Source organism: Theropithecus gelada, chromosome 13 (genome assembly GCF_003255815.1).
Source record: "Theropithecus gelada isolate Dixy chromosome 13, Tgel_1.0, whole genome shotgun sequence".
Classification (NCBI taxonomy): domain Eukaryota; kingdom Metazoa; phylum Chordata; class Mammalia; order Primates; family Cercopithecidae; genus Theropithecus; species Theropithecus gelada.
Genome location: NC_037681.1, coordinates 32071224 through 32093107, shown reverse-complemented (window position 1 = coordinate 32093107; position 21884 = coordinate 32071224). Strand labels below are relative to the sequence as shown.

General features: G+C 48.4%; 1 protein-coding gene across 1 annotated transcript; it reads left to right on the top strand.

Moving 5' to 3' along the window:
- The first annotated feature begins 1126 nt into the window (after positions 1-1126).
- On the top strand, positions 1127-12364 carry NTSR2 (neurotensin receptor 2). Its single transcript, XM_025354397.1, has 4 exons — positions 1127-1920; positions 7889-8162; positions 10397-10487; positions 11818-12364. The coding sequence occupies exons 1-4, from the start codon at positions 1297-1299 to the stop codon at positions 11993-11995; spliced, it is 1167 nt and encodes a 388-aa protein (XP_025210182.1). The 5' UTR covers positions 1127-1296; the 3' UTR covers positions 11996-12364.
- Positions 12365-21884: the final 9520 nt, after the last annotated feature.

The following is a 21884-nucleotide window of genomic DNA, read 5'->3' as shown; positions in this document are numbered from 1 at the left end:
TAGGAAGGAATTGTAAATAATTTAAAAAATCACACATTCTGACAAAGCCTTCTTCCTTTCTTTGTTCCTCAATTGCAAAACACATCAGACTAAATACATGCCTAACCGCTTCTGCTCAATTTACTTTCCTTATGGGATGTTCTCATTTGTAGTTATGACTGGCTACATAATTTGCAAGACTCTATACAAAATGAAATTGCAGGGTTCCTTGTTCAAAAATGATGCAGAATTCCCAGATGACAACAGCATTTGACTCAGGGCAAGGCCTTTTCAAGCATGCGACCCTGTGCAGAAACACAGTCACATGCCTAAGAATCCAGCCCTGGTTGTTAGTGATTTTCATCATTCAATAAATGCTTATAATTTCAATAAATTTATTGTGCAGAGTAAAAGTATATTTACATAATCTCAGTTTCAACGTAGATATGGTTATATGCCCACATGGAAGATTAAACTGATTATCACCCGGCCATAACAACTTTGCTGAAGACAAAAAAGTCAAGATCCCTGGGTTCCAATTTCAATTCTGCCCCCCAGCAAATACCAGGGGTTCTTTGATGAGATGAGAAGGCCTCTGGGCCTTTCAGCTCTAAAATTCTGGTGTTCTGCATGAATTTAGAAAAGTGAAAGGTTTTAAAACATGCTAAAAACAATTTTCACTTCATCCCCTAGCTCCATGAGAATGACACTCTCAAAGGACTGGGAAAGTGTGGCATCATGAAGATGTATTCTCAGTGACAAAGGAGATTCCTGGGGCTCTTAGGGCGGCATTGAAACAGCCCTTTAGTAAGAACCGCTGGGAAAGTCTTTCCCAAGACCTCTCCCGAGTTGCACACACACACACAGAAAGCAACACAAGGGCCAAGGCGCAAGACGAAAGCACCACGTCTATTTATGCTGCCGGTAGAAACTTCCACACACGTTCTCTCATTTCATCTTCCCAAAAATTCTGCAGTGTCGATAATAAAGTTGCAAAACCAGATTCACAGAGGTTAAAAAACTTGCCCAAGATCACAAAGTTGGAAAGTGGTGGAGTCCGGCCCAACTCGTGACTATCAGCCCCCAAAGGAGCCCCTTTTCCACCAGCACGCGCTTCCCTGGGTTGAACAGAACCCAGACGTGTGACCGACGCTAACGGGCTGGCACTCGCGGTCCCACGTTGGCTCAGGGACACCCTTTCGGGGGCGTGTCCTCCCAGTTCTAGAGGTTCCCAGAGAAGAGGAGGTGCTCACTAACCAGGCAGCTCGCCCAGACTCCGGGCAGTGAGAGGAAGGGAGCGCCGGCCGCGGGAGCGGGATGGAGACCAGCAGCCCGCCGCCCCCGCGGTCCAGCCCCAACCTGGGGCTGAGCCTGGACGCCCGGCTGGGCGTGGACACGCGCCTCTGGGCCAAGGTGCTGTTCACCGCGCTGTACGCACTCATCTGGGCGCTGGGCGCGGCGGGCAATGCGCTGTCCGTGCACGTGGTGCTGAAGGCGCGGGCCGGGCGCGCTGGGCGCCTGCGCTACCACGTGCTCAGCCTGGCGCTCTCAGGCCTGCTGCTGCTGGTGGTCGGCGTGCCGGTGGAGCTCTACAGCTTCGTGTGGTTCCACTACCCCTGGGTCTTCGGCGACCTGGGCTGCCGCGGCTACTACTTCGTGCGCGAGCTGTGCGCCTACGCCACGGTGCTGAGCGTGACCGGCCTGAGCGCCGAGCGCTGCCTGGCCGTGTGCCAGCCCTTGCGTGCCCGCAGCCTGCTGACGCCGCGCCGGACCCGGCGGCTGGTGGCGCTCTTGTGGGCCGCCTCGCTTGGCCTCGCCCTGCCCATGGCCCTCATCATGGGGCAGAAGCACGAGCTGGAGACGGCGGGCGGCGAGCCGGAGCCGGCCTCGCGCGTGTGCACCGTGCTGGTGAGCCGCACCGCGCTCCAAGTCTTCATCCAGGTAAGGGCGTGGAGGGCGGGAGTGGGGGGGAGCTGGGAGGAGGGAACCCCCTCTCCCCGGGGAACAGGCATTTTCAACTTTAATGCTCGCCACCACCCAGAAAGTTGGGTCTCGTTGCTTCGTCCCATTTTACTAGATGGAGGGAGGCGTGGCCAAAGGGAAGCATTGAGAGAAATCCCGATTTGAATTCAAAATCAACTCCAAAGTAAATGTTCCCACTCTTGCGAGAGTGGTGTTCAGACGTTACTGGGCGTAAAGTTGCCTGCAGAGCCTGTGAAAACACGGAGTCCATGACCCACCGGGGTTTCTGCCTCTGTAGCCTGAAGTCTGTGTTCCAACGAGTCCCCCAGATGGCTCTGGAGAGGACCTCCCTGAAGGTAAGGTGGGGAGGGGAAGGCACTCCCGGCCTCTCTTCCAGAGGCCTGATCAGGCTTCTAACCTCATTTCCTGTTACCTTCTCCCTGGCAGCCTTGCCTTCCCCAGGCCACTCGTCCCCCAACACCTCTTGCTCCCACTTTCCCCGAACCCCCACCATGCCCAGCCTCTGGCTTTTAAGTCAAAAGCTCATTCTGCTTTTGATTCCAACCCTTCTTATTCCCCAAAGTGCAGCTCTGCTCTCACCTCCTCCCCAACTCCAGGGACTCTCCCCTGTCTTCTGAATTCTCTCAGCATATGATGTATTTGCAGCACTTCACAATGCATTTTCTGAAATTGATGCTCACCTTTCTAAATGTCTGTCTCCATTTCCACATCGTTCTACAACCCAGTGTCCTCTGGTTGCTTGCTCCAGTCACATTAGACCATGATCTCATGTATCCAGCACATTGGGGAAGTGGGAAAGGCTGAGAAAGCACAGGCCCCTCCAGGCCCTGCTGGGCCTCCAGGAAACCTAAAGGAACAAAGCAGGGTGGAGCCAGGACCCATTCTCTGCACACTGGCACATGAGGGTACGTGGGAGAGTTTACTGTGTGAATTCATCAGGGCACATGGAGGGTGCAGAGGCTCCTTAGGGGACTCGTCCTAAGCAGCCTCCTAAGTGGCTGCTTAGTGCCATGTCCCCAGGTGAGGCTCCTTCTCATGTTAAGCTGCCTCCTGCAGCTGGAAGCCCAGCCTGCCTACATGGTCAGAGGGCTCTCTCTAAAGTCCCCCCTCTCTTTCTATACCCTCTCCTCATTCCTGAAGACCCCACCTTTGTTCGTGTCTGCTCATCCATACCCTGGGCAGGGGTAGCGACCGAAGGGCCTCAAGGAAGGTGTTCACTCACCAACCTGCTTTTCACTCACAACCGGGAGAAATCCATGGAGCAGGCAACATCTTAAGGTTTCATGGGTGTTCAGTGGAGCCGCTTTGTTCCCATTCAATCTAAACATTGTGGAGGGGACAGGGACTCTCCATGGACAGAATCCTTCCAGATCTTGAGCATGCCCCACAGTCCAGCCCCCAAAATACACGGAGGCCTCCGAGTCCCACCCCTGGAATCCACGGAGGCCACTGAGTCATCTTCAGAAGTACACCTCTATGGAGTGGCTGTCCTGGCAACAGGGCCTTCTCTCCACTGAACTTGTCACCTCTTATTTCTTTAAACAACATCTTCCTCTACTAGTTCCTTTCTGGCAGGCTCAGCCCAGACACAGCTTGCCCATCACATGGAATCTGCTATGAACAACTGTCTGCAGTGATTTTCCCGTGGGTCTGGGGGCTCCAATGGGCACCTGGAATCAGGACACAAGTCTCCCGTGGATGTGGGGTATGGAGAGTGGGATCTGGCCTGCAGAGAGGGATGAAGGGACCAAATGCCTGAGGAAAATGTATTTGTTTCTTTGTTTATTTTACACATGGAAATTGGCATTTAAAAGTTTATAAGGCATAGTGCCGTAGCTCAAGCCTGTAATCTCAGCACTTTGGCAGGCTAAGGCAGGAAGCTAAGGTGGGAGGCTGGGAGTCCAAGACCAGCCTGGGCAACATAGTGAAACCCTGTCTCTACTAAAAGTACAAAAGTTAGCTGGGCATGATGGCATGCCTGGTCGTCCTAGCTGTTGAGGAGCCTGAGGTGGGAAGATCCCTTGAACCCAGGAATTTGAGGTTGCATTGAGTCACGATGCACTCCAGCTGCACTCCAGCTGGGGTGACAGAGCAAGATCCTGTCTCAAAAAATAAAAATTAAAAACTAAATGTTCATAATATGTTTCTGAAATGAAAAACTCTAGCCATTGTGGAAGGGGAAAAAGAGGCTGGAGAGGGGTGTAGTCAGAACTCTATGCTGCAAATGATGGAAACAGAACTGGAGGCAGCTTCAGCCAAAATTAAAAACTGAAGCAAGGATGTTGGGGCAGCTGAGATCTCAGGTCAGAATCAGGGGCTCAGGGCTCCCAGGAGCCCCTCTCTCTCCTGCTCTTCCCAGACTCAAAAAGAGGCCTCTGGGTGTGTCTGGGTAGGGTTCACAAGCCTAGGTCTGTCCATAGGGCAAGAACATGGCTTCTGGCATCCTCTGCGATAATTCAACGAGATCATGTGGAATTGCCCAGAATATTGCAGGTCCTCAACAAATGTTCACCTTCTTTCCTTTCCTGCCTTTTCTTCCCACCTGAGGGTTTAACTCCAGCTCTCCCTTCCCAGCCTAGTACAGTGCCTGGCTCACAGGAAGCACAATCAGGGCCTTCCCACCTGTCCCGTCTTCTCTCCCTCCCTACCTGCTCTGCTCTCCTCCTTTCCTCCCTCCTCCCCTCACTCATCATCAAGCTCTCTCCTTTCTCCACCCCTGGCCTCTCCGTAATAACTCAGCTCCATTTGCCGTCTCTAGATTTACTTTTTGTTTTGTTTTGTTTTTAAGATGGAGTCTTGCTCTGTCACCAGGCTGGAGTGCAGCAGCACAATCTCGGCTCACTCAACCTCAGTCTCCCGGGTTCAAGCGATTCTCCTGCCTCAGCCTCCCGAGTAGCTGAGACTACAGGCGCGTGTCACCATGCCCAGCTAATTTTTGCATTTTTAGTAGAAACGGGGTTTTACCATGGTGGCCAGGATAGTTTCGATCTCCTGACCTTGTGATCCACTCTCCTCGGCCTCCCAAAGTGCTGGGATTATAGCCATGAGCCACCGCGCCCGGCCTAGGTTCACTTTTTGTTTGTTGTTTTTTTATTTTATTTTTATTTTTACTTTTTTGCTTTGAAAACATCTTTACTCTTTAAACAAAGTTATATACATACATTTAAAAAAAAAATGTGAGCATGAGTAAGCGAAGGGGCGTGACAGTGTGGTAGGCATGAGGAACCCACAGTAGCTGTCCCTGTGGCCTCTGGGGCAACAGTGGGAGGACCAGCAAGGAGAGGGCCAGCTGGAGACCCGCAGCCTCATCTCTCTGCTCTCTTCGCCCAGGAGATCTTCCCAGGCCTTCCCACCACTTTGGCCCACTGCCACTTGGCACCCCGGCTCTACCAAGGGGTATTATCCTCCTTTTGCCACATCAATTCAGGTCCTGCTGTTGCTGCTGGGTAGCAGGATCCCAAGGGCTAAAGCGACTGAGTGCCTTCCTGCAGCCTTGACCTGGTCTCTTGGCCTCAGAGGCAAGTGGGAACCACTTGAGGACCTGTTTGAATCTGAGGACTGCAAAGTAGGCTGAGGCATTCGGGGTCGCGTCTACAAAGCCGAGAGGAAAGGTGGTTCCTTCACGAGCTTGAGCACCCACGGGCCCTCCCTCTTCAGAAAGTCTTTCTGTCTCACGCTGACAGGGAAGTAGGGCTTCTGTATGACCTCTGACTTATAAGCTAGTGGTGCAGAGTTACTAACAAACAAGAAGCCAGCTCAGTTACCTTGGGGGATAGTGAGGTCATCATCACCTCCCATCCTAGATGCATTTTGCTGCCTGCATGACCGCTGGGAGTTGCATAGGGATCTAGAACCTGCCAATATTCTAACTATGAGTAAAGATCCTGAGTAAAGATGAGTCAAAATCATTGATATGAGTGGCACTCTATTTTTTTTTGTTCACCTTTGAAGACTTGGGCAGATCTGGATCTAGCAGCTGTAACATTCTGGTTCCGAGTCCCAGAGCTACTTATTGAGGCAAGACATTACTCCAGGCTGCTGATACAAGGTCTATAAAGTGTGTATTTGCAGAACTACTAATGTCAGAACCAATATTTTTTATCATCCACACTAGTAACCTTTAGCCCCATGACAAGTTAGCACTAAGCACAGAGCAGCAGGTACAGGAATCTACCTCCCAGCTGCCAGCACGTGGTTCCCAGTTGCAGCAGAAGAGCCAGCGCATTGCTGCTCCAACCTGGCTGTGCAGTTCTCTGCTGAGCCCTGGCATGGCTGTGACAATGAACCATATTTCCCCAATGCCTGGGAGCCGCGTTCCACCACTTGTCACAGTCTGGAGTGGTGACTTCCAGGCTGTTCCTAACTGGGAGACAAGCTTGGGAAAAAAAAAAAAAAAAAAAAACAGTTCCAAGCAATGTTTGTGTCTTAAATATGCTACTCACATAGTTTCCTTGACATGGTTCAACCTGGCTGGAGCAATGAAGCTGTGAAACGAATTCTGTCAGTCGAACAGCATCTTTTGACAAATAGTGCATTTAAAAATGTTTAACTTGAAACATACAGTGTATGTTAACACAACAAAATAAGCAGACTCAAATTAGGATATTTTGGTTCTAATATTTCATCAGTGAGTTGATTCACTGTGTTTTTTTGTCCAAGAAAATTGCTCACAGTTTTTGAAAGTACGAAAAACTGTAGTTTTCCCAGAAAGATTTTAAAACTCCCAAAGATGAATTACTAATGTATAAATATATTTTTACTTTTGATCTTTGTCTCGACTGGTATTAAAGCTACAAATCGATAGTAATTAAGCCTGTCATTACTGATATAAACCTGTTTGGTTCCTCAACAAACTAAAGTGGTGGTCATAGGTGCTGTTTTATTTTTCCCTCAGTGTTGCTGATTTGCGAGCAAGCATTAAGATAAAAAGGCATGAATGATAACTCCATAAAAAGGCACAGGGAAGTCTCATCTGCACAGGGGCCCCCCGCGGGCTCCCTTCCATCTGCGCAGGGTCCCCCGGGGACTCGCTTCCATCTGCGCAGGGTCCCCCTGGGGACTCCCTTCCATCTGCGCAGGGGTCCCCTGGTGACTCCCTTCCATCTGCGCAGGGTCCCCCTGGGGACTCCCTTCCATCAGCGCAGTGGCCCCCTGGGAGCTCCCTTCCATCACTCGCTGGGCCCTCTGTGGGATACCCCCATTTTGAATGACAGGTCCTCCTCTTTATTGGCTTATAACCTTATTTGTCTAGAACATATGTTCTTTAATCTCCTGAAACCTGAGGAAGGGTCCATAGAGGGTAAAAAAATTTGAGAATTTGCATGTCAAAAATTGTTTTCTTTTATCCTCACGTTTGTCACAATATGGCTGGGTATAAAATTCTAAGATGGAAGCTATTTTTCTCACAAATTGTAAAACACTGCTCGTGATTTTCTAGCTTCCACCATTGCTTTTAAGAAGTGAATGTCATTCTGGTTTTCCATCCTATCTATGTGACCTGTTTTATCTGTTTGGAAGCTTTCAAGATCTCTTTATACCCAAAAAAGGTGCTAAACGTCATAAGAACGAGACTCGCCGTGAGTCTATTTCCATCCATTCTTCTGGGCACTCAGGCAGCCTTTCAGTCTAGAAGCTCAGATTCCTCAACTTTGGGAAAACTTTCTTGAATGCATTTTCAAATAAAATTTCCTCCCCTCTGTTTTCTCTATTTTTTTTTTTTCTTTCTGGAACCCCTATTATGAACATCCTAAACTAATCCGAGATTTTCTTTTCTCTCTCCTCACTTTTTGAGAACTTTCTCAACCTTATCTTCTAACCCTTCTGTCGCCCCTTCTGCTGACGCAGATTCTGGGCCTGGGGCATGGCCAGATGGCGAGGGCCGCAGGGCCCTGGTGCTGCCCCATAGTCCTTGGCATTACCTCCACAGGTGAATGTGCTGGTGTCCTTCGTGCTCCCCTTGGCACTAACTGCTTTCCTGAATGGGGTCATGGTGAGCCACCTGCTGGCCCTCTGCTCCCAAGTGCCATCCACTTCTGCCCTGGGCAGCTCCACCCCCAGCCGCCTGGAGCTGCTGAGTGAGGAGGGTCTCCTCAGCTTCATCGTATGGAAAAAGACCTTTATCCAGGGAGGCCAGGTCAGCCTGGTGAGACACAAAGACGTGCGCGGGATCCGCAGCCTCCAGCGCAGCGTCCAAGTTCTCAGTTAAGTCCTCTGCAACATCACCCCAGAAGAAAGGGGCCCAGGTTCCAGGGCTGCCTCCACCAATCCCTGACCAGATTCCAGGGCTGCCTCCACCAATCCCTGGCCAGATTCCAGGGCTGCCTCCACCAATCCCTGGCCGGGTGACCTCGGCAAGTCACTACCTCTCTCAAGGCTTCCTTTATCCTATGTCCCAGGGGAACTGTATAATCAACAGACTTCATGTAGGGTTCGGTGGTATAATTAGGAAAGAATAGGAATTCTGTACATGAAGCCTCCAATCTGCTCCACGGAGTAGCACACACAGGCAAGTAGAGACCTGACCACTTTTCAGTAAGTCTGGCAGTGTGGACGAACACAAGGAACAGTTTAAAGACTGCAGCTGCAAATTGTGGACCCTCAGATGGGCTGGGTCCCTCAACCCAGTTCCCTTCGAACTCCATTTTCCCTCCTACAACACTGATCCGTTTGCTTTCTTTTTTTTTTTTTTTTTTTTTTTTGAGACGGAGTCTCGCTCTGTCGCCCAGGCTGGAGTGCAGTGGCGCGATCTCAGCTCACTGCAAGCTCCGCCTCCTGGGTTCACGCCATTCTCCCGCCTCAGCCTCCGAGTAGCTGGGACTACAGGCGCCCGCCACCACGCCCGGCTAGTTTTTTTTTTTTGTATTTTTAGTAGAGACGGGGTTTCACCGTGTTAGCCAGGATGGTCTCGATCTCCTGACCTCGTGATCCACCCGCCTCGGCCTCCCAAAGTGCTGGGATTACAGGCTTGAGCCACCGCGCCCGGCCCCGTTTGCTTTCTTGTTTCCTAAGTCTCTGGGAAAAATTGGCCTTATAAGAGAAACTCCAAAAGGCACAGGAGAGCAGAGGTCTCTCCAAGCACCCACCATAACCCAGGCACTAGCTAGGGTATAGAAGGATCAAGTACAAGACAGAGTCTCTGCTGTCATCAATGTCAGTCTTGTGTATGAACAGAGACACAAGAGCTAAGTGCAATGTGATGTAATAAGTAACACAAAGTCAGCACATGAAGGTGTCAGCCTTCATTTTATGGACAATGGCCAGTCATTGAAAAAGTTGATGCCCATGAGTGAGGGGAGATTTGCTTTTGAGACCTATTGCACTCAGCACTTTGGAGAATGGGCTAAATGGTGCCTCTCAAACCTCAGAGTGCATAAGAATGATCTGGAGAGTCGTAAAATACAAGCCGCAGGGCCCAAGATTCTGCACTTCTACCAGGCTTCTCATTGATGTTAACACTGCTGGTTCAGGGGCCACCCTGGGCTAGATGATGGCTTTGCCAGTCAGAGCAGAATAGAAGCAGGAGAGGGAAGGGGTGGGAGGTTGGGAAACTCATCATAGTCCAGTGCACAGGAGGTAAGAGTCTCTTAGGGAGGTAGCAGTGAGAGCAGGGAAAGCACACAGAGGAGAGATGCTAAGAAGGAACTTTTTAATAGACTGGATACAGAGAGGAACAGAAAAATAGGAGTCTCTGGCTCATGGCTTGAGTGCCAGATGAATGGCAGTGCCAGATAAATTAACCAGAGAAAGGACTAAAGGAGCAAGAAGCTTTCTAAGACAAGAAAGACACAAGTTCTTTTTCTTTTTTTTTTTTTTTTTTTTTTTTTTGAGATGGAGTCTTGCTCAGTCACCCAGGCTGGAGTGCAGTGGCGTGGTCTCAGCTCGCTGCAGCCTCCTCCTTCCAGGTTCAAGCGATTCTCCTGCCTCAGCCTCCCAAGTAGCTGGCATTACAGGCACCTGCCACTATGCCCGGCTAATTTTCATCCTGTTAGCCAGGCTGGTCTCAAATTCCTGACCTCAAGTGATCCGCCTGCCTCGACTTCCCAACGTGCTGGGATTATAGGCATGAGCCACCATGCTTGGCCCAAGAAAGACACAAGTTCTGTTGTACATGCAGATAGATAATCAAGTAGGGATATCTAGCCCTGGGTTGGGAATATATTCTAGTGACCAGGAGGAGGTCCTAGAAGCATGCTGTGTCCAGGTCATGGCCAGGGTGGACATTCACCCAGAGGACAGGATCATATGAGGTTTGAGAAGAGATTCAGGTTGGGATATAGCAGATAACCTCAAAGTGTCCTTCCAACCCTTGACTCCAGGACCAAGTTAGAGGGCAACGCTGCTGACCCCTTGGGCATCATCCTCCCTCAGCAATGGTGTAACTGAGAATGTGTTTGCTTTCTCCTGGCGCTGTCTCTCGCTCTCCCATGCTCTGCAGGAGCCATCGTGGCCATGTATGTCATCTGCTGGCTGCCGTACCATGCCCGCAGGCTCATGTACTGCTACGTCCCTGATGACGCATGGACTGAGTGAGTGTGGCAGAAGGGCCCTAGCACACAGGGCGGGGGCCCACTGGATTGGGCCTGGGGTCTCCATTGCTCTGCAGAGGGACCCTCCATTGCTGGGTCCTCTGGAACCCTGGACTGCATTCCACCTGGTCCCGTGCAGTCTGTGCCTTGAAATCTCCCCGCCAGGGATGGGGAACAGAGCGTTGTCTCTGACCTGGTAAGGCCGTGTGCATGAGAGGCCTAGCCAAGACTGTGGGATTCTCACTACAGGAGAAAGAGAAGCCTGCAGTCTGGGAAGGGGGAGAACGGGCCATGCTTCTGAGGTTTCCCCTCTCTCTCCTTCCTCTCCGATTCCAAGAAGAGTGTGAGGAAGACACAAAGCTGCGACCCCATGAGCTAACAAAGGTCTCCTCGGCAGAGACCAAGACATGCACCCCCTTTTATGACACGGTTGGAGAAGATGAGAGAATTCATAGTCTGCCTTTCGGAAATTGCTGTGCCCCAATCATAAGTGGGAGTCAAACATCCAAAAGAATCAAGGTCCCAGGAAGCCTCCACAGAAAGAGCCATGTGACAGATGCCTCCTCCCCAGGAGCCATCAGCACCCTTGACACTTGCGCGGGCAACATGAGCTCGTGCCAAGCATTTCCCACTGCAGAGAACCTGCAGCAAGGAGTGCAGCTCCTCAGAAGGACCTTTGGCTCTTAGTGCAACCACATCTCTCGACCATACACAGCAGCCCGGGGCACCCAGGGCCTCAGTGGCTGGACAGACGGCCCCTGTCAGTCAGCAGTGTCACCTTACCATGAGGTGACCAGGAACTGCAGCCAGGGATGGCAGATCATAGAGGCGGGGTGGAGGGCGTCAGCTGCTGGTGATGAAAACATTTGTGGAATTTACATTGTACTTCCTGGCCAGGCGCGGTGGCCCACACCTATAATCCCAGCACTTTGGGAGGCCGAGGCAGGTGGATCACCTGAGGTCAGGAGTTCAAGACCGGCCTGGCCAACTTGGTGAAACCCCGTCTCTACTAAAAATACAAAAATTAGCTGGGTATGGTGGTGTGCGCCTGTAGTCCCAGCTACTCAGGACTGTAGGCAGGAGAATTACTTGAGCCCAGGAGGTGGAGGTTGCAGTGAACAGTGCCATTGCACTCCAGCCTGGGAGACAGAGCAAGACTCTGTCTCAAAAAACAAAAAACAAACAAACAAACAAAAACCACTGTGCTTCCTGATAGCAGAAAACAGGCTTCCTCGTGCAGCCCTGTGGAGGAGAGGCATTCTCCAGCAGGAAGCGGACACTGCGAGGAGGTGACCGATCCTCTAACCAGGCTTCCGGGTTTCTCTTGCAGCCCACTGTACAGTTTCTACCACTACTTCTACATGGTGACCAACACACTTTTCTACGTCAGCTCAGCGGTGACTCCTCTCCTCTACAGCGTCGTGTCCTCCTCCTTCAGAAAGCTCTTCCTGGAGGCCCTCAGCTCCCTGTGTGGAGAACACCACCCCCATGGAGCGGTTACCCCCTGAAGCCCCACAGTCCCACCCTAATGGATACAGCTTCAGGCTTTGGGGATCCCCCAGAAACCCTGACCCGAATGTCATACAAAAATGAACAGAACAAGCAGAATGACCAGTTGCTTAATCATCTGGCAAAGCAGGTGAGCAGCCTTATCACTAATCATTCAAGCTTTGCAGCCAGGGCGACTTCCACCAACCCCAGCTCTGCTGAGAACCATCAAGTGCAGGGAAGCCACGTGACCCCTCCTAGCCTCAGGCTCCCTCATCTGTGTAGTGGAGATAAAGAAGAGCACCCATCTCTTAGTGTTGTCTGAGACTAAAGTGCTTAGCACACAGCCTGGTGCATAGTAGATGCTCAATAAATTTTTGCTGGCACGATTTCTGTTGCTACTGTTGTTGCATGGCTATTATCATTGCTTTCCTGCTGTCCTGAAAGCCCACGACACTTTTCTGTAGTTTTATGCTCAGATGTCCTATGAATTTCCTCAAATGACAAATCAACAGTACCCCAGAAGCTGACCAAATTGGTACCTCACATGAGCTGTAGTAAGATTCTCCATTCTCTCCCAGGCAGGGAGCAGCTGTTGACACTGACAGCAGCTTCTGCAGGCTCTGGAAAGCCAGTGCGCTGCTGGTGTCCCCTCCTGCCTCTGGCCAAGCCAGCCCATGTGGCTTATGGGGAAACAAACGGCCATGTGCACCCTGCCACAAGGCACATGCGGCCCAGGTATGCTCTGGCCAGCGCAGTGCTGGACAAGAGTTGGATCTTAATTCTCTTCATCAGGGCAGGCTCTGCCCGTTTGACAGCAGGCCTCAGTCCCTGCACTGCACGCACAGGCCAGGCCCACTTCCTACCACCAGCCTTGCACCTGGAGGCGGTAAGGTTGAGGCCAGGGGAGGAATGGTGCTTTTCACTGAGTGCAGAGGACGCAGAGGCAAAAGGCAGGGGAGGGTACCGGCCTGTGAGGGGAGGAGGAGAGAGGTGGGTGCAGGACAGCACCAAGGAGAGGTTCGTTTTGATGAACTGCATCAACGCTTCCCTAGACTCTGTCCACCTCCTGACCCATCCCCCACCCCCTACTCCCACAATGAACACTGCACACATTCATCACACATACATCACACGGGCACACGTCACACATGTATGCACAGACTCATCACATGCAGACATACCACAAGCACGCGGCACGTGCACACTCACATCACATGTGCACACATCATGTCACATACACACTCATTACGCCTACAGCACACATCAGATGCACATCACACACACCACATGTAAACTCACATGCACACGCGTCACATGCACACACACCTGGGCTGGTCCACTGAGACGAGCTGGCAGTGGCTTCTGTGCAACTCGGAGGTGACTGTTCTCCAGCTCCACAGCCCCAGAACCCCTGAGAAGAGGCCAGAGGTGGTGACCACACTCCCTTCACGAAGCCTTCCCGGCCTAGGACCACCATGGGTACCCACACGTGGGCCTCGTCGGGCGAGGACATGGCACCTGGAAAGGAGGAGCGACAGAGCCCTGGCGTGGGGACCCCTAGAGGGGGCGGCTCTGACAGGCAGGCCACGGGCTTGCGGTGTTCATGGAGGAAGAAGGAGCTTCAGATCCGCATCAGGAAGGGTGAGGCCCACCCCACCTGGTGCCGCTGCCAGTGATGGTGCAACCTCCGTTTAAGTCGCGGCTTGAGAGTCCCTGGGTCAAAGCGGTGACTGCGGCATCCTTACACCCCAGTCAAAGCTCCAGAGAGGTCCAGGAAGCAGGAAAGGCAAGAAGTAGCTCCCAGTCCAAACGCAGATGAGACGGCGCGGGAAGCAGGCTCGGGCAAGGTCTGGGGCTTGGGCCGGGAGAGCTGGTTCCTCGGCCTCCTCACTGGGAGCAGGGGAACCCTGGGCGGGTTCAATTCCCTGAGTCTGTGTCTTCATCTGCAAAACTGTTGGGGGCAGAAAGCTCTTAAGCCATTTAAAAACAGTAATTCAGGTCAGCAAGAATGGATCTGAATTTGAAGCAATTTGTAATCTTCATTTATCTCTTTTGCGTGTGTGTGTGGGGGGGTGTGTGTGTGTCCACAGAAATGTTAATGCGCTTGATTTGGGGTATTCTTCCAAGATCCTGCTAAGGGTGTTACGTAATATGTGGCGTATATCCCATGTTGCTTTTCTAAAACATGGCAAACCCAAATTGAAAAATACATCTGGCCCCAAGGGCTTCAGATAAAGGATTGTGGATCTCTAGTACCTAATAATAAGTTTATAATAATTAAATAAGATAATGTTAAGCTCCTACCACAGTGCCTGGTATATAGTAAATGCTCAATAAATGCTGGTTGTCATTATTGTCATCATCATCCTAGACCCCAAACTGGGTAAAACCTGGTAGTGTCCCTTAGAAAAGATTATATGAATGAGGCACACTTTTTCTGCTACATGTTACCAAAGTACAGTGAGAGGCAAGAGAAACAAGTTGTAAAGAATAGATTGGGAAACATAAATGAGCTATTTTATATATTATCCAAAATTTTCATGCAAATCATTAGGCAAGACACCAGGACCCCAAAGGCCAAGAAACACACGAGAGGAAACATGCTCAGCCTCAGCAGTTCCTGGAGAAACGGCAGCCCAAACAATAACACGTGACATTTTATGGGCAATACATTAACAAAAAATGTCAATGACCAGAACAAATATTGGGTGACATCAGTGTGCTCCTGTCTTAGAGGGAGAGGAAACTGAATAACCTTCTTGGAAAGCAAATTGGCAATATATTTTGAAGGCCATAAAGTGCTCAGAAACTTAGACCCTGTAATTCAACTCCTGGATATTTACTTTGACATAATTTGCTAAAAAAGAAAAGGCCTCCCTGTGTGAACACAGAGTCATTGCAACACTCTTCATTTGGGCCTTTACGAGCAGGCACTGGTTCAGCAACATAAATCTGTTACGCTGCCTGATCTTCACAGCAGCCACTACAGTGAAAACTGTTCTTACCATCACCATTTCACATATGCGGCAATGGAAGCAAAGACAAGCTAAGCAAGGTTCTTCTCCTGCTACTTGATAACTCGAGGAGTGGAGCCCAGGCTTGGGAGTTGGGAGCCGGTGCTCAGCCTCTACATCATGCTGCTGCCCAGGAGCTGGATGGCAAAAGATGCCAACAGGCTGGATGCCCTGGCTCATGCCTGAAATCTCAGCACTTTGGGAGGATGAAGCAACTGGATCACTTGAGGCCAGGAGTTTAAGATCAGCCTGCGCAACGTGGTGAGATCCTGCCTCTATAAAAAATACAAAAAATTAGCCAGATATGGTAGTGCACACCCATTGTCCCAGCTACTCTGTAGGCTGAGGTGGGAGAATCACCTGAGCCTGGGAAGTTGAGGCTGCAGCGAGCTGTGATTGCACCACTGCACTGCAGCCTGGGCGACAGAGTGAGATACTATCTCAAAAAAGAAAGATGACAACATTATGGAGCTGGGTGAATCACAATGCCTTTGGTCAGTCAAATCCCAATTATTAGGTCACCCTTAACAAATATAAATTATAAAGTTTATTTAGCAACATAAGAATATTCTGATGATATGACTAGGAAAGAAAACAAGACAAATTATATTATGATATTATGTACAGATCACACAGATACAGAGAAAAGATCAGAATGAAGCACTTAAAAATAAAAGTGGGGGCTTTGCTAAAGACGTGTGAGTGACCGCAGAACAGTACTAGTAGCTGTCCCCTTCATCCACCATCCGGGCACAATAATTTGGGGCACGGCAGACACACAAACGTATGGAGAAAAAAGAACCGCAAAACCAGTTTTCTTTCATGCGTTGACATAATATTGGTTGTATGATCTTGAGATAGCAAATGGCAGATAGGAATTTCGTTCCCCTGATGTTGTCCCGGGTGGCAACACTGAGAGCCTTGATTAAAGAGCCAGGAGCCTGGGATCAACCGGGCCTGGGAATGAGTCCAGCCTCTGTTGCTTATTAGCTGGGTACTTAAATCCCTTCACTTCCTTGGGTCTCGTTTCCACGTCTGTAAAGTAGGTGTCATCACAACTACCTGCTGGGGTTTTTTATTTTATTTTATTTTATTTTATTTTATTTTATTTTATTTTATTTTATTTTATTTTTTTTGAGACACAGTCTCACTCTGTCCCCCAGGCTGGAGTGCACTGGCGCAATCTCGGCTCACTGCAATCTATGCCTCCCGGGTTCACGCCATTCTCCTGCCTCAGCCTCCTGAGTAGCTGGGACTACAGGTGCCCGTTGCCACGCCCAGCTAATTTTTTGTATTTTCAGTAGAGACGGGGTTTCACCGTGTTAGCCAGGATGGTCTTGATCTCCTGACCTCGTGATCCGCCCACCTCAGCCTCCCAAAGTGCTGGGATTATGGGCATGAGCCGCCACGCCCGGCCAACTATCTGCTGGGTTTTAAGAATCAATTGGCATCATGAGTATGAAAAAATCCTTACTGTATTACCTAGCACCCAGAACAACTCAATAAGTAGTAACTGTGGAAATTATAAAAATGGGAAAGATATCAGTGATTGCCAAGTGTCTGGGATGTGGGGAGGGGCCCTGGAGGGAGGTGGGTGTTGTTTTAAACATGTGATATGAGGGATTCTTCCAGTGATGGAATTGTACTGTATCTTAAACCTATCAACGTCAAAATGCTAGTAAGGTGCACAGAGTCTTGTATTCTTCCTTAAAACTGCTTGTGAATCTATAATTAACTCAACATTTTAAAAAGGAAGAAAGAAGAGGATCACTCATAGTCCCACTGTGCAGATAATCACTATCAAATTTTTGGTTTACATCTTCTGGCTCAAAAACAAACAAACAAAAAACAGTAGCTGTCATGATTATAAAGGGACACTCCGGGCTCCTGAATGCAGATTATTATTATAATTCTATATTTAAAATTTTTAAATTGTGTATTTCTTTGTGTGGTTGGTTGGTTTGGCTGCATACCTGCTTGCTTGCTTGCTGCTTGCTTGCCTGCTTGCCTTGCCTTGCCAAGATCAAGAGAGAGGCTCCAAAAGTGTTGATTTCATCAGGCTTCCATCTCTGAGCCATGACTTTATCAGTATCAGGATCTTAGGAGGCTTCTGCTAAACCTTGAAAGATGAAGTATGCACTGCACACCTGCATTAGTTTCTTATGGCTGCCATAACAAAGTAACACAAACTGCGTGTCTTAAAACAACAGAAATGTATTCTCTCACAATGCCGGAGGATACAGATCTGAAATCCAAGTGTTGGCAGGGCACACTCACCAAAGACTCTAGGGGAGGAAACTTCCTTGCTTCTTCCAGCTTCCGATGGTTCTCAGCAAACCTTGGTGTTCCTTGGCTTGTAAATTTATTGCTCTAATCTCGACCTCCATTGTCACATAATTGTCTGCCTCCATGTCTCTCTCTCCCGTCTTAGAACGACACCAGTCATACTGGATGATGACCATACACAACCCCTTCACTCCACTATGACCTCATCTTAGCTAGTTACATCAGTAATTATATCAGTAATGACCCTATTTCCAAATAAGGTCCCATTCTGAGGTCCTGGGGCTTAAGAGTTCAACATATCTTTTTTCAGGACACGATTCGACCTGTAACATCACCCGAACTCCCCGTCCTCAGCAGGCTGGACTCCCACCCTGGGAAAGACCCTTTGACAGAGCAAGAACTAGATTAGAGGAGCCCATGGTCTCAAGTGAGAAGAATGAGTCCTCGCCAAAGTTTTAGAAAAAAAGGAGAAGGAAAACTGGGACAGCATATTTGGCGAATGACAAATGCAGTCATAGAAGAATTCTTGTTTCTTCTCTAGACGTGAAGGCCTTTACAAAGCTGTACTGGCCTTTCCAACTGTTTTGTGAAATAAAATGCTAATTCCCTCTGGGCTGGGAAATCTGCCCAAGCAAGTAGACTGAAAAAGAAATGAAAGCTGTCAACACTGGATGCACCCTTGGTTCACAGTCTTCGCTTCAACAAAAGCTGTCTGCAGAATCGTAAGCCAGATCTAGGAGGTTTCATGCAATTTTTTAAAATTAAAACTGATTTCTAAACCTTAACACTGGCTGTCCCAGACTCTGAATGGCACATAATGTGGTATGTTTCATAAATGTCCACATCCAGGATTACCTCCAGGTAACCCAAGAACTGGATTTCTCAGTGAGAAAATACTGGATCTGTACTTTGATTGTACAGAGAGCCTTACAAGCCAACAGTGCTTTCTAATATATGACATTCAGTGGCAGTAAGTTGCTCAGGACAGGAAGCAGCTGTGATGTTAGTGGAAATATTATTACACGTGCAGACATGAATCTAGGTTTGTTCTATCACTTAATAGCTGTGCCATCTTAGACAAGTCATTTTACCTCTCAGAGCCCCAGTTTTTCTTCCATAAGATGGTCCCAATAATATCCACCTCAGAGTATTGTGTTGATTAAATGAAATAATGAATATTTAGTCATCTAGTAAAACGCCTGGCACAGAGTGGATGCTCACAAATGTTTGCTACTCACTATGCTCATTTTGTAGCTAACACACTCTCTGGGGAGCTGGGTATCTTGGCCAAGGAAGAGAAGTATGAACCCAAGTCTCCTGATCTGAAATGTCAAGCCCTCTCCACTGTCACATCCTGCCATGGGAACTCCAACTCCTACGTAATAAATGTTGCTTCTTGCAGCATGATTCCTCCTCTATTATTGTAGTCACTCTTAATTTGCAGAAAGCATTCAGGTGATGTCTTTCTTTGGGAACTATCTCTGACCCTGACTACTGGGAGGTCAGAAAAGCATCTCTGAACTCAGATGGCAAGGAACAGAGAAAACAGCTCTAAAGGTAGGCCTAGTAGGCACTATGTTAGTGATGCATAGCATAGTCACGAAGACCCATTAAATACTGGCCTACAGCCCCGGCCCACTGTGAACCCTTGTAGTAAGTTTGGGTGATTGTTTTGCTGATTGGTTTGGGTCACTACTCGGGTTTTGAGGGCTTTCTATTTGGTTAGACTTGAGAATAAAGCAGAGTCTTAACTCTGGGGTAAGCAACAGTCTTAACTCTCGGAGTGTCCTGGAAAAGATTCTTACAGGTCTTGGAGTGCCCCCTAAATGAAGAAATAGGAAGTTTAATGGTTGTCAATGGACTGTTAGAGGGGCATGAATGGGGTTTCCTATTCAAAATGGCGTCTGGCTAAGAGTCCCCTGACACAGCCATTTCCATTAGAACAACTGTAAAGATACAATGGGGGAAGAGCTCATGACGTTAGGAAAAGCAAGGAATGGAAGCCGAAAAATCTCATAACTTCTAGTAACTATCAAACTGCTAGAATTTTCAACCACTGGTTTAAAAAATGCTCTATTGCTTAAAACAGCAAACCTCTAGGCTTAAAATAAGTTGGAATTTGCTTAGCTTCCCACTGCCAGAAGTGTAGATGAAGGCTTTTAAGTCGTTGGAAACCTGCACCCCCATTTTATACCTCCCCATCTGTTCTCTCTTCTACATTAGTTTAGAAAGAACCTGGTAATAACACTGACATCAACCCAAATGTCCTGATTTGGATCATATCTAGAGATAGGCTCACGGGCATTGCATCCTAACCAGCCCTGATCCATGGCACAGAGAAGGAGAATCCACCAACTGCAAAACAGTTAGGAAGTAAGGCCAAGGGCAAGCCTTACCAATTGAAAAAATTGAATTTGATTTTTCTTCATTCCATGAAGAAAAATAAAGACACATACACACACACACACACACACACACACACACACACACACACAGAGGACCAAATTGGGGGTGATGAATTCTGCAAGATAAAACGTGCAATAGGTCAGGAGCACACCCTGGCAATGGATTTACTATCCCAGACAATGATTTCTTCCCTTCATAGCCTGCAAGAAAGCATGGCTCCTTGGCATCACATGCAAAAGGCCATCAAGGAAAGGACAAGTTGTGACAAAAGGGAGCATGGCAATGCCCTGCAGGCAGTAGAGAGGGAATGACAGCGTAGGAATTCAATCTGGGGTTTGGTGACACACTTGAGAAGCCCTTCTGGAAAGGAGTGGCAAAGCATGAGGAGATGAAGACGAGACAGGCCCTGGTGGTAGATGGAAGCCACAGAGCAGCAGGTCACCAGAGCTGACAGGAAAGGGTAGGAGTTCCAGAGGAAAAAATGTCACCAAATAGGAGGGATTTATTGAAAAGTTTTAACCAGAGGAGTGACACAATCAATCATTGAAACAGAGAAGGAACACTATCAAACTGTGTGTGTGTGTGTGTGTGTATGTGTGTGTGTGAGAGAGAGAGAGAGAGAGAGACATTTGGGCAGTGAGGAATTTCCTGTTTAAGAAAAAGTATACAATTTACATGTAAGTCCTTTTTCCTTACAAAAAAGTAAAGCATCTGGAAGGGCAGAGAGAAAAATGTAGAAGCCCCCTCAACACACCCCACTCCCTGCCCCTTCCCCAGCGTGGCCATTGTCAACAGTTTGGTGTTCATTACTCCAGTTTCTTTCTACACATTTGCAAAAATGCACGTATAAATTATGCCTATGTATTTTTACATGTAAAATAAACTTTATGTTCCCTTCTCTGATCAATATCTCCATGTCAGTATGCATAAAACTGCCTTGCTATTTTTCACTTTTGTGCTTGGAACACTGTTCTAGAAAATCAAGTCTGCCTAGGAGGAACTAGAGTGGTTTAGAAGGTGGGTGCCCTCATCATCACTGGACTATAGAAGAGTAAGGACAAAAGCAGGGAAGATGAGTTAGAGAGATGGAGATATTTTCTTAGCAGAAAGGCTGAGAACTCAGGGGACAGACCAGACTGATATGAAATGAAAAATGAGATGTTGAAGGCCAGTGAAACACACAACAGAGAACTGGAGATAGGCCTAGATCCAGCTGTTCTTAAGGAAGGTATTAGAAAAGGGGGTGATGTCTTAGTTGTGTGAGATCAGAAGTGGTGAGGGGAAGCACCTGCTGCTCATCTGACAAGAACAGCAGCCTGGCGTGTGTCACAAAGGGACCGAGCACCCAGGAAACTCTGAAAATGCGACTTTCAAAGCCACAGACACATTTTGGAGTAGGAGTATTTGGGGAACAATCCCTTAAAATATGACTGCGGTGCCAAGTGGTTACAGAAAATCTGGATATGTTTGACAGGGGAAGACTAGAGATAGCAATGTAAATACTCAAAATGCTATTAGCTGAGTTTCAAGCTCTCTGTAGGTGGAAATATAGAAATTGCTGGGTCCTTAAGGAGCATCCCTCAGAAATGTATAGAATATGGGATCTAGGGAAGGCCCAGTCAAGATGAGATCTATTGGAGAGGAGCCAGACAGCATGTGGGTGGATCAAGCCCCAGCCTGGGTTAGATGTTGGTCTGACAAAATAGCTCCTGATGGTTCTATGCAGGGAGATAAGTTAGTATTTGCGACACTCTTAGAACAGGGAGTCGAACGTGATATATATATCTGGTAAGTGATAAATGTGTTGGGCTAAAATAAGTTAAGTTAAAGTGAACATTTTTATTTGCAGAGTAGATAGAATTGGCAGATCCCAAACTCATTGATTTCATCTCTCTCACTGTGGGAAGTCCAACAAGATGAAATCTAGAGAAGTACGTTAGTAAAACAGATGTCTGTGCAGAAAATAAAAGAAATCGTAAAAGGCAGTCCCATTCACCATTATCTCTTCACGGCCTAGCCCTACAAGTGTTAGAGACGAGGGAGCTCAACTCAGGAAGCAGGATAGAGGCAGCACTTAGCGGGAAAAAGGGAGACAGGAGTGGCACATCCTTCTAAATAGAAAAAATATAGCAGAAAGAAAGGGGATTGAAAGCCATGAGCACTCCAAAATGAGGCAGGAGGGTATGTCAAGAAACATACG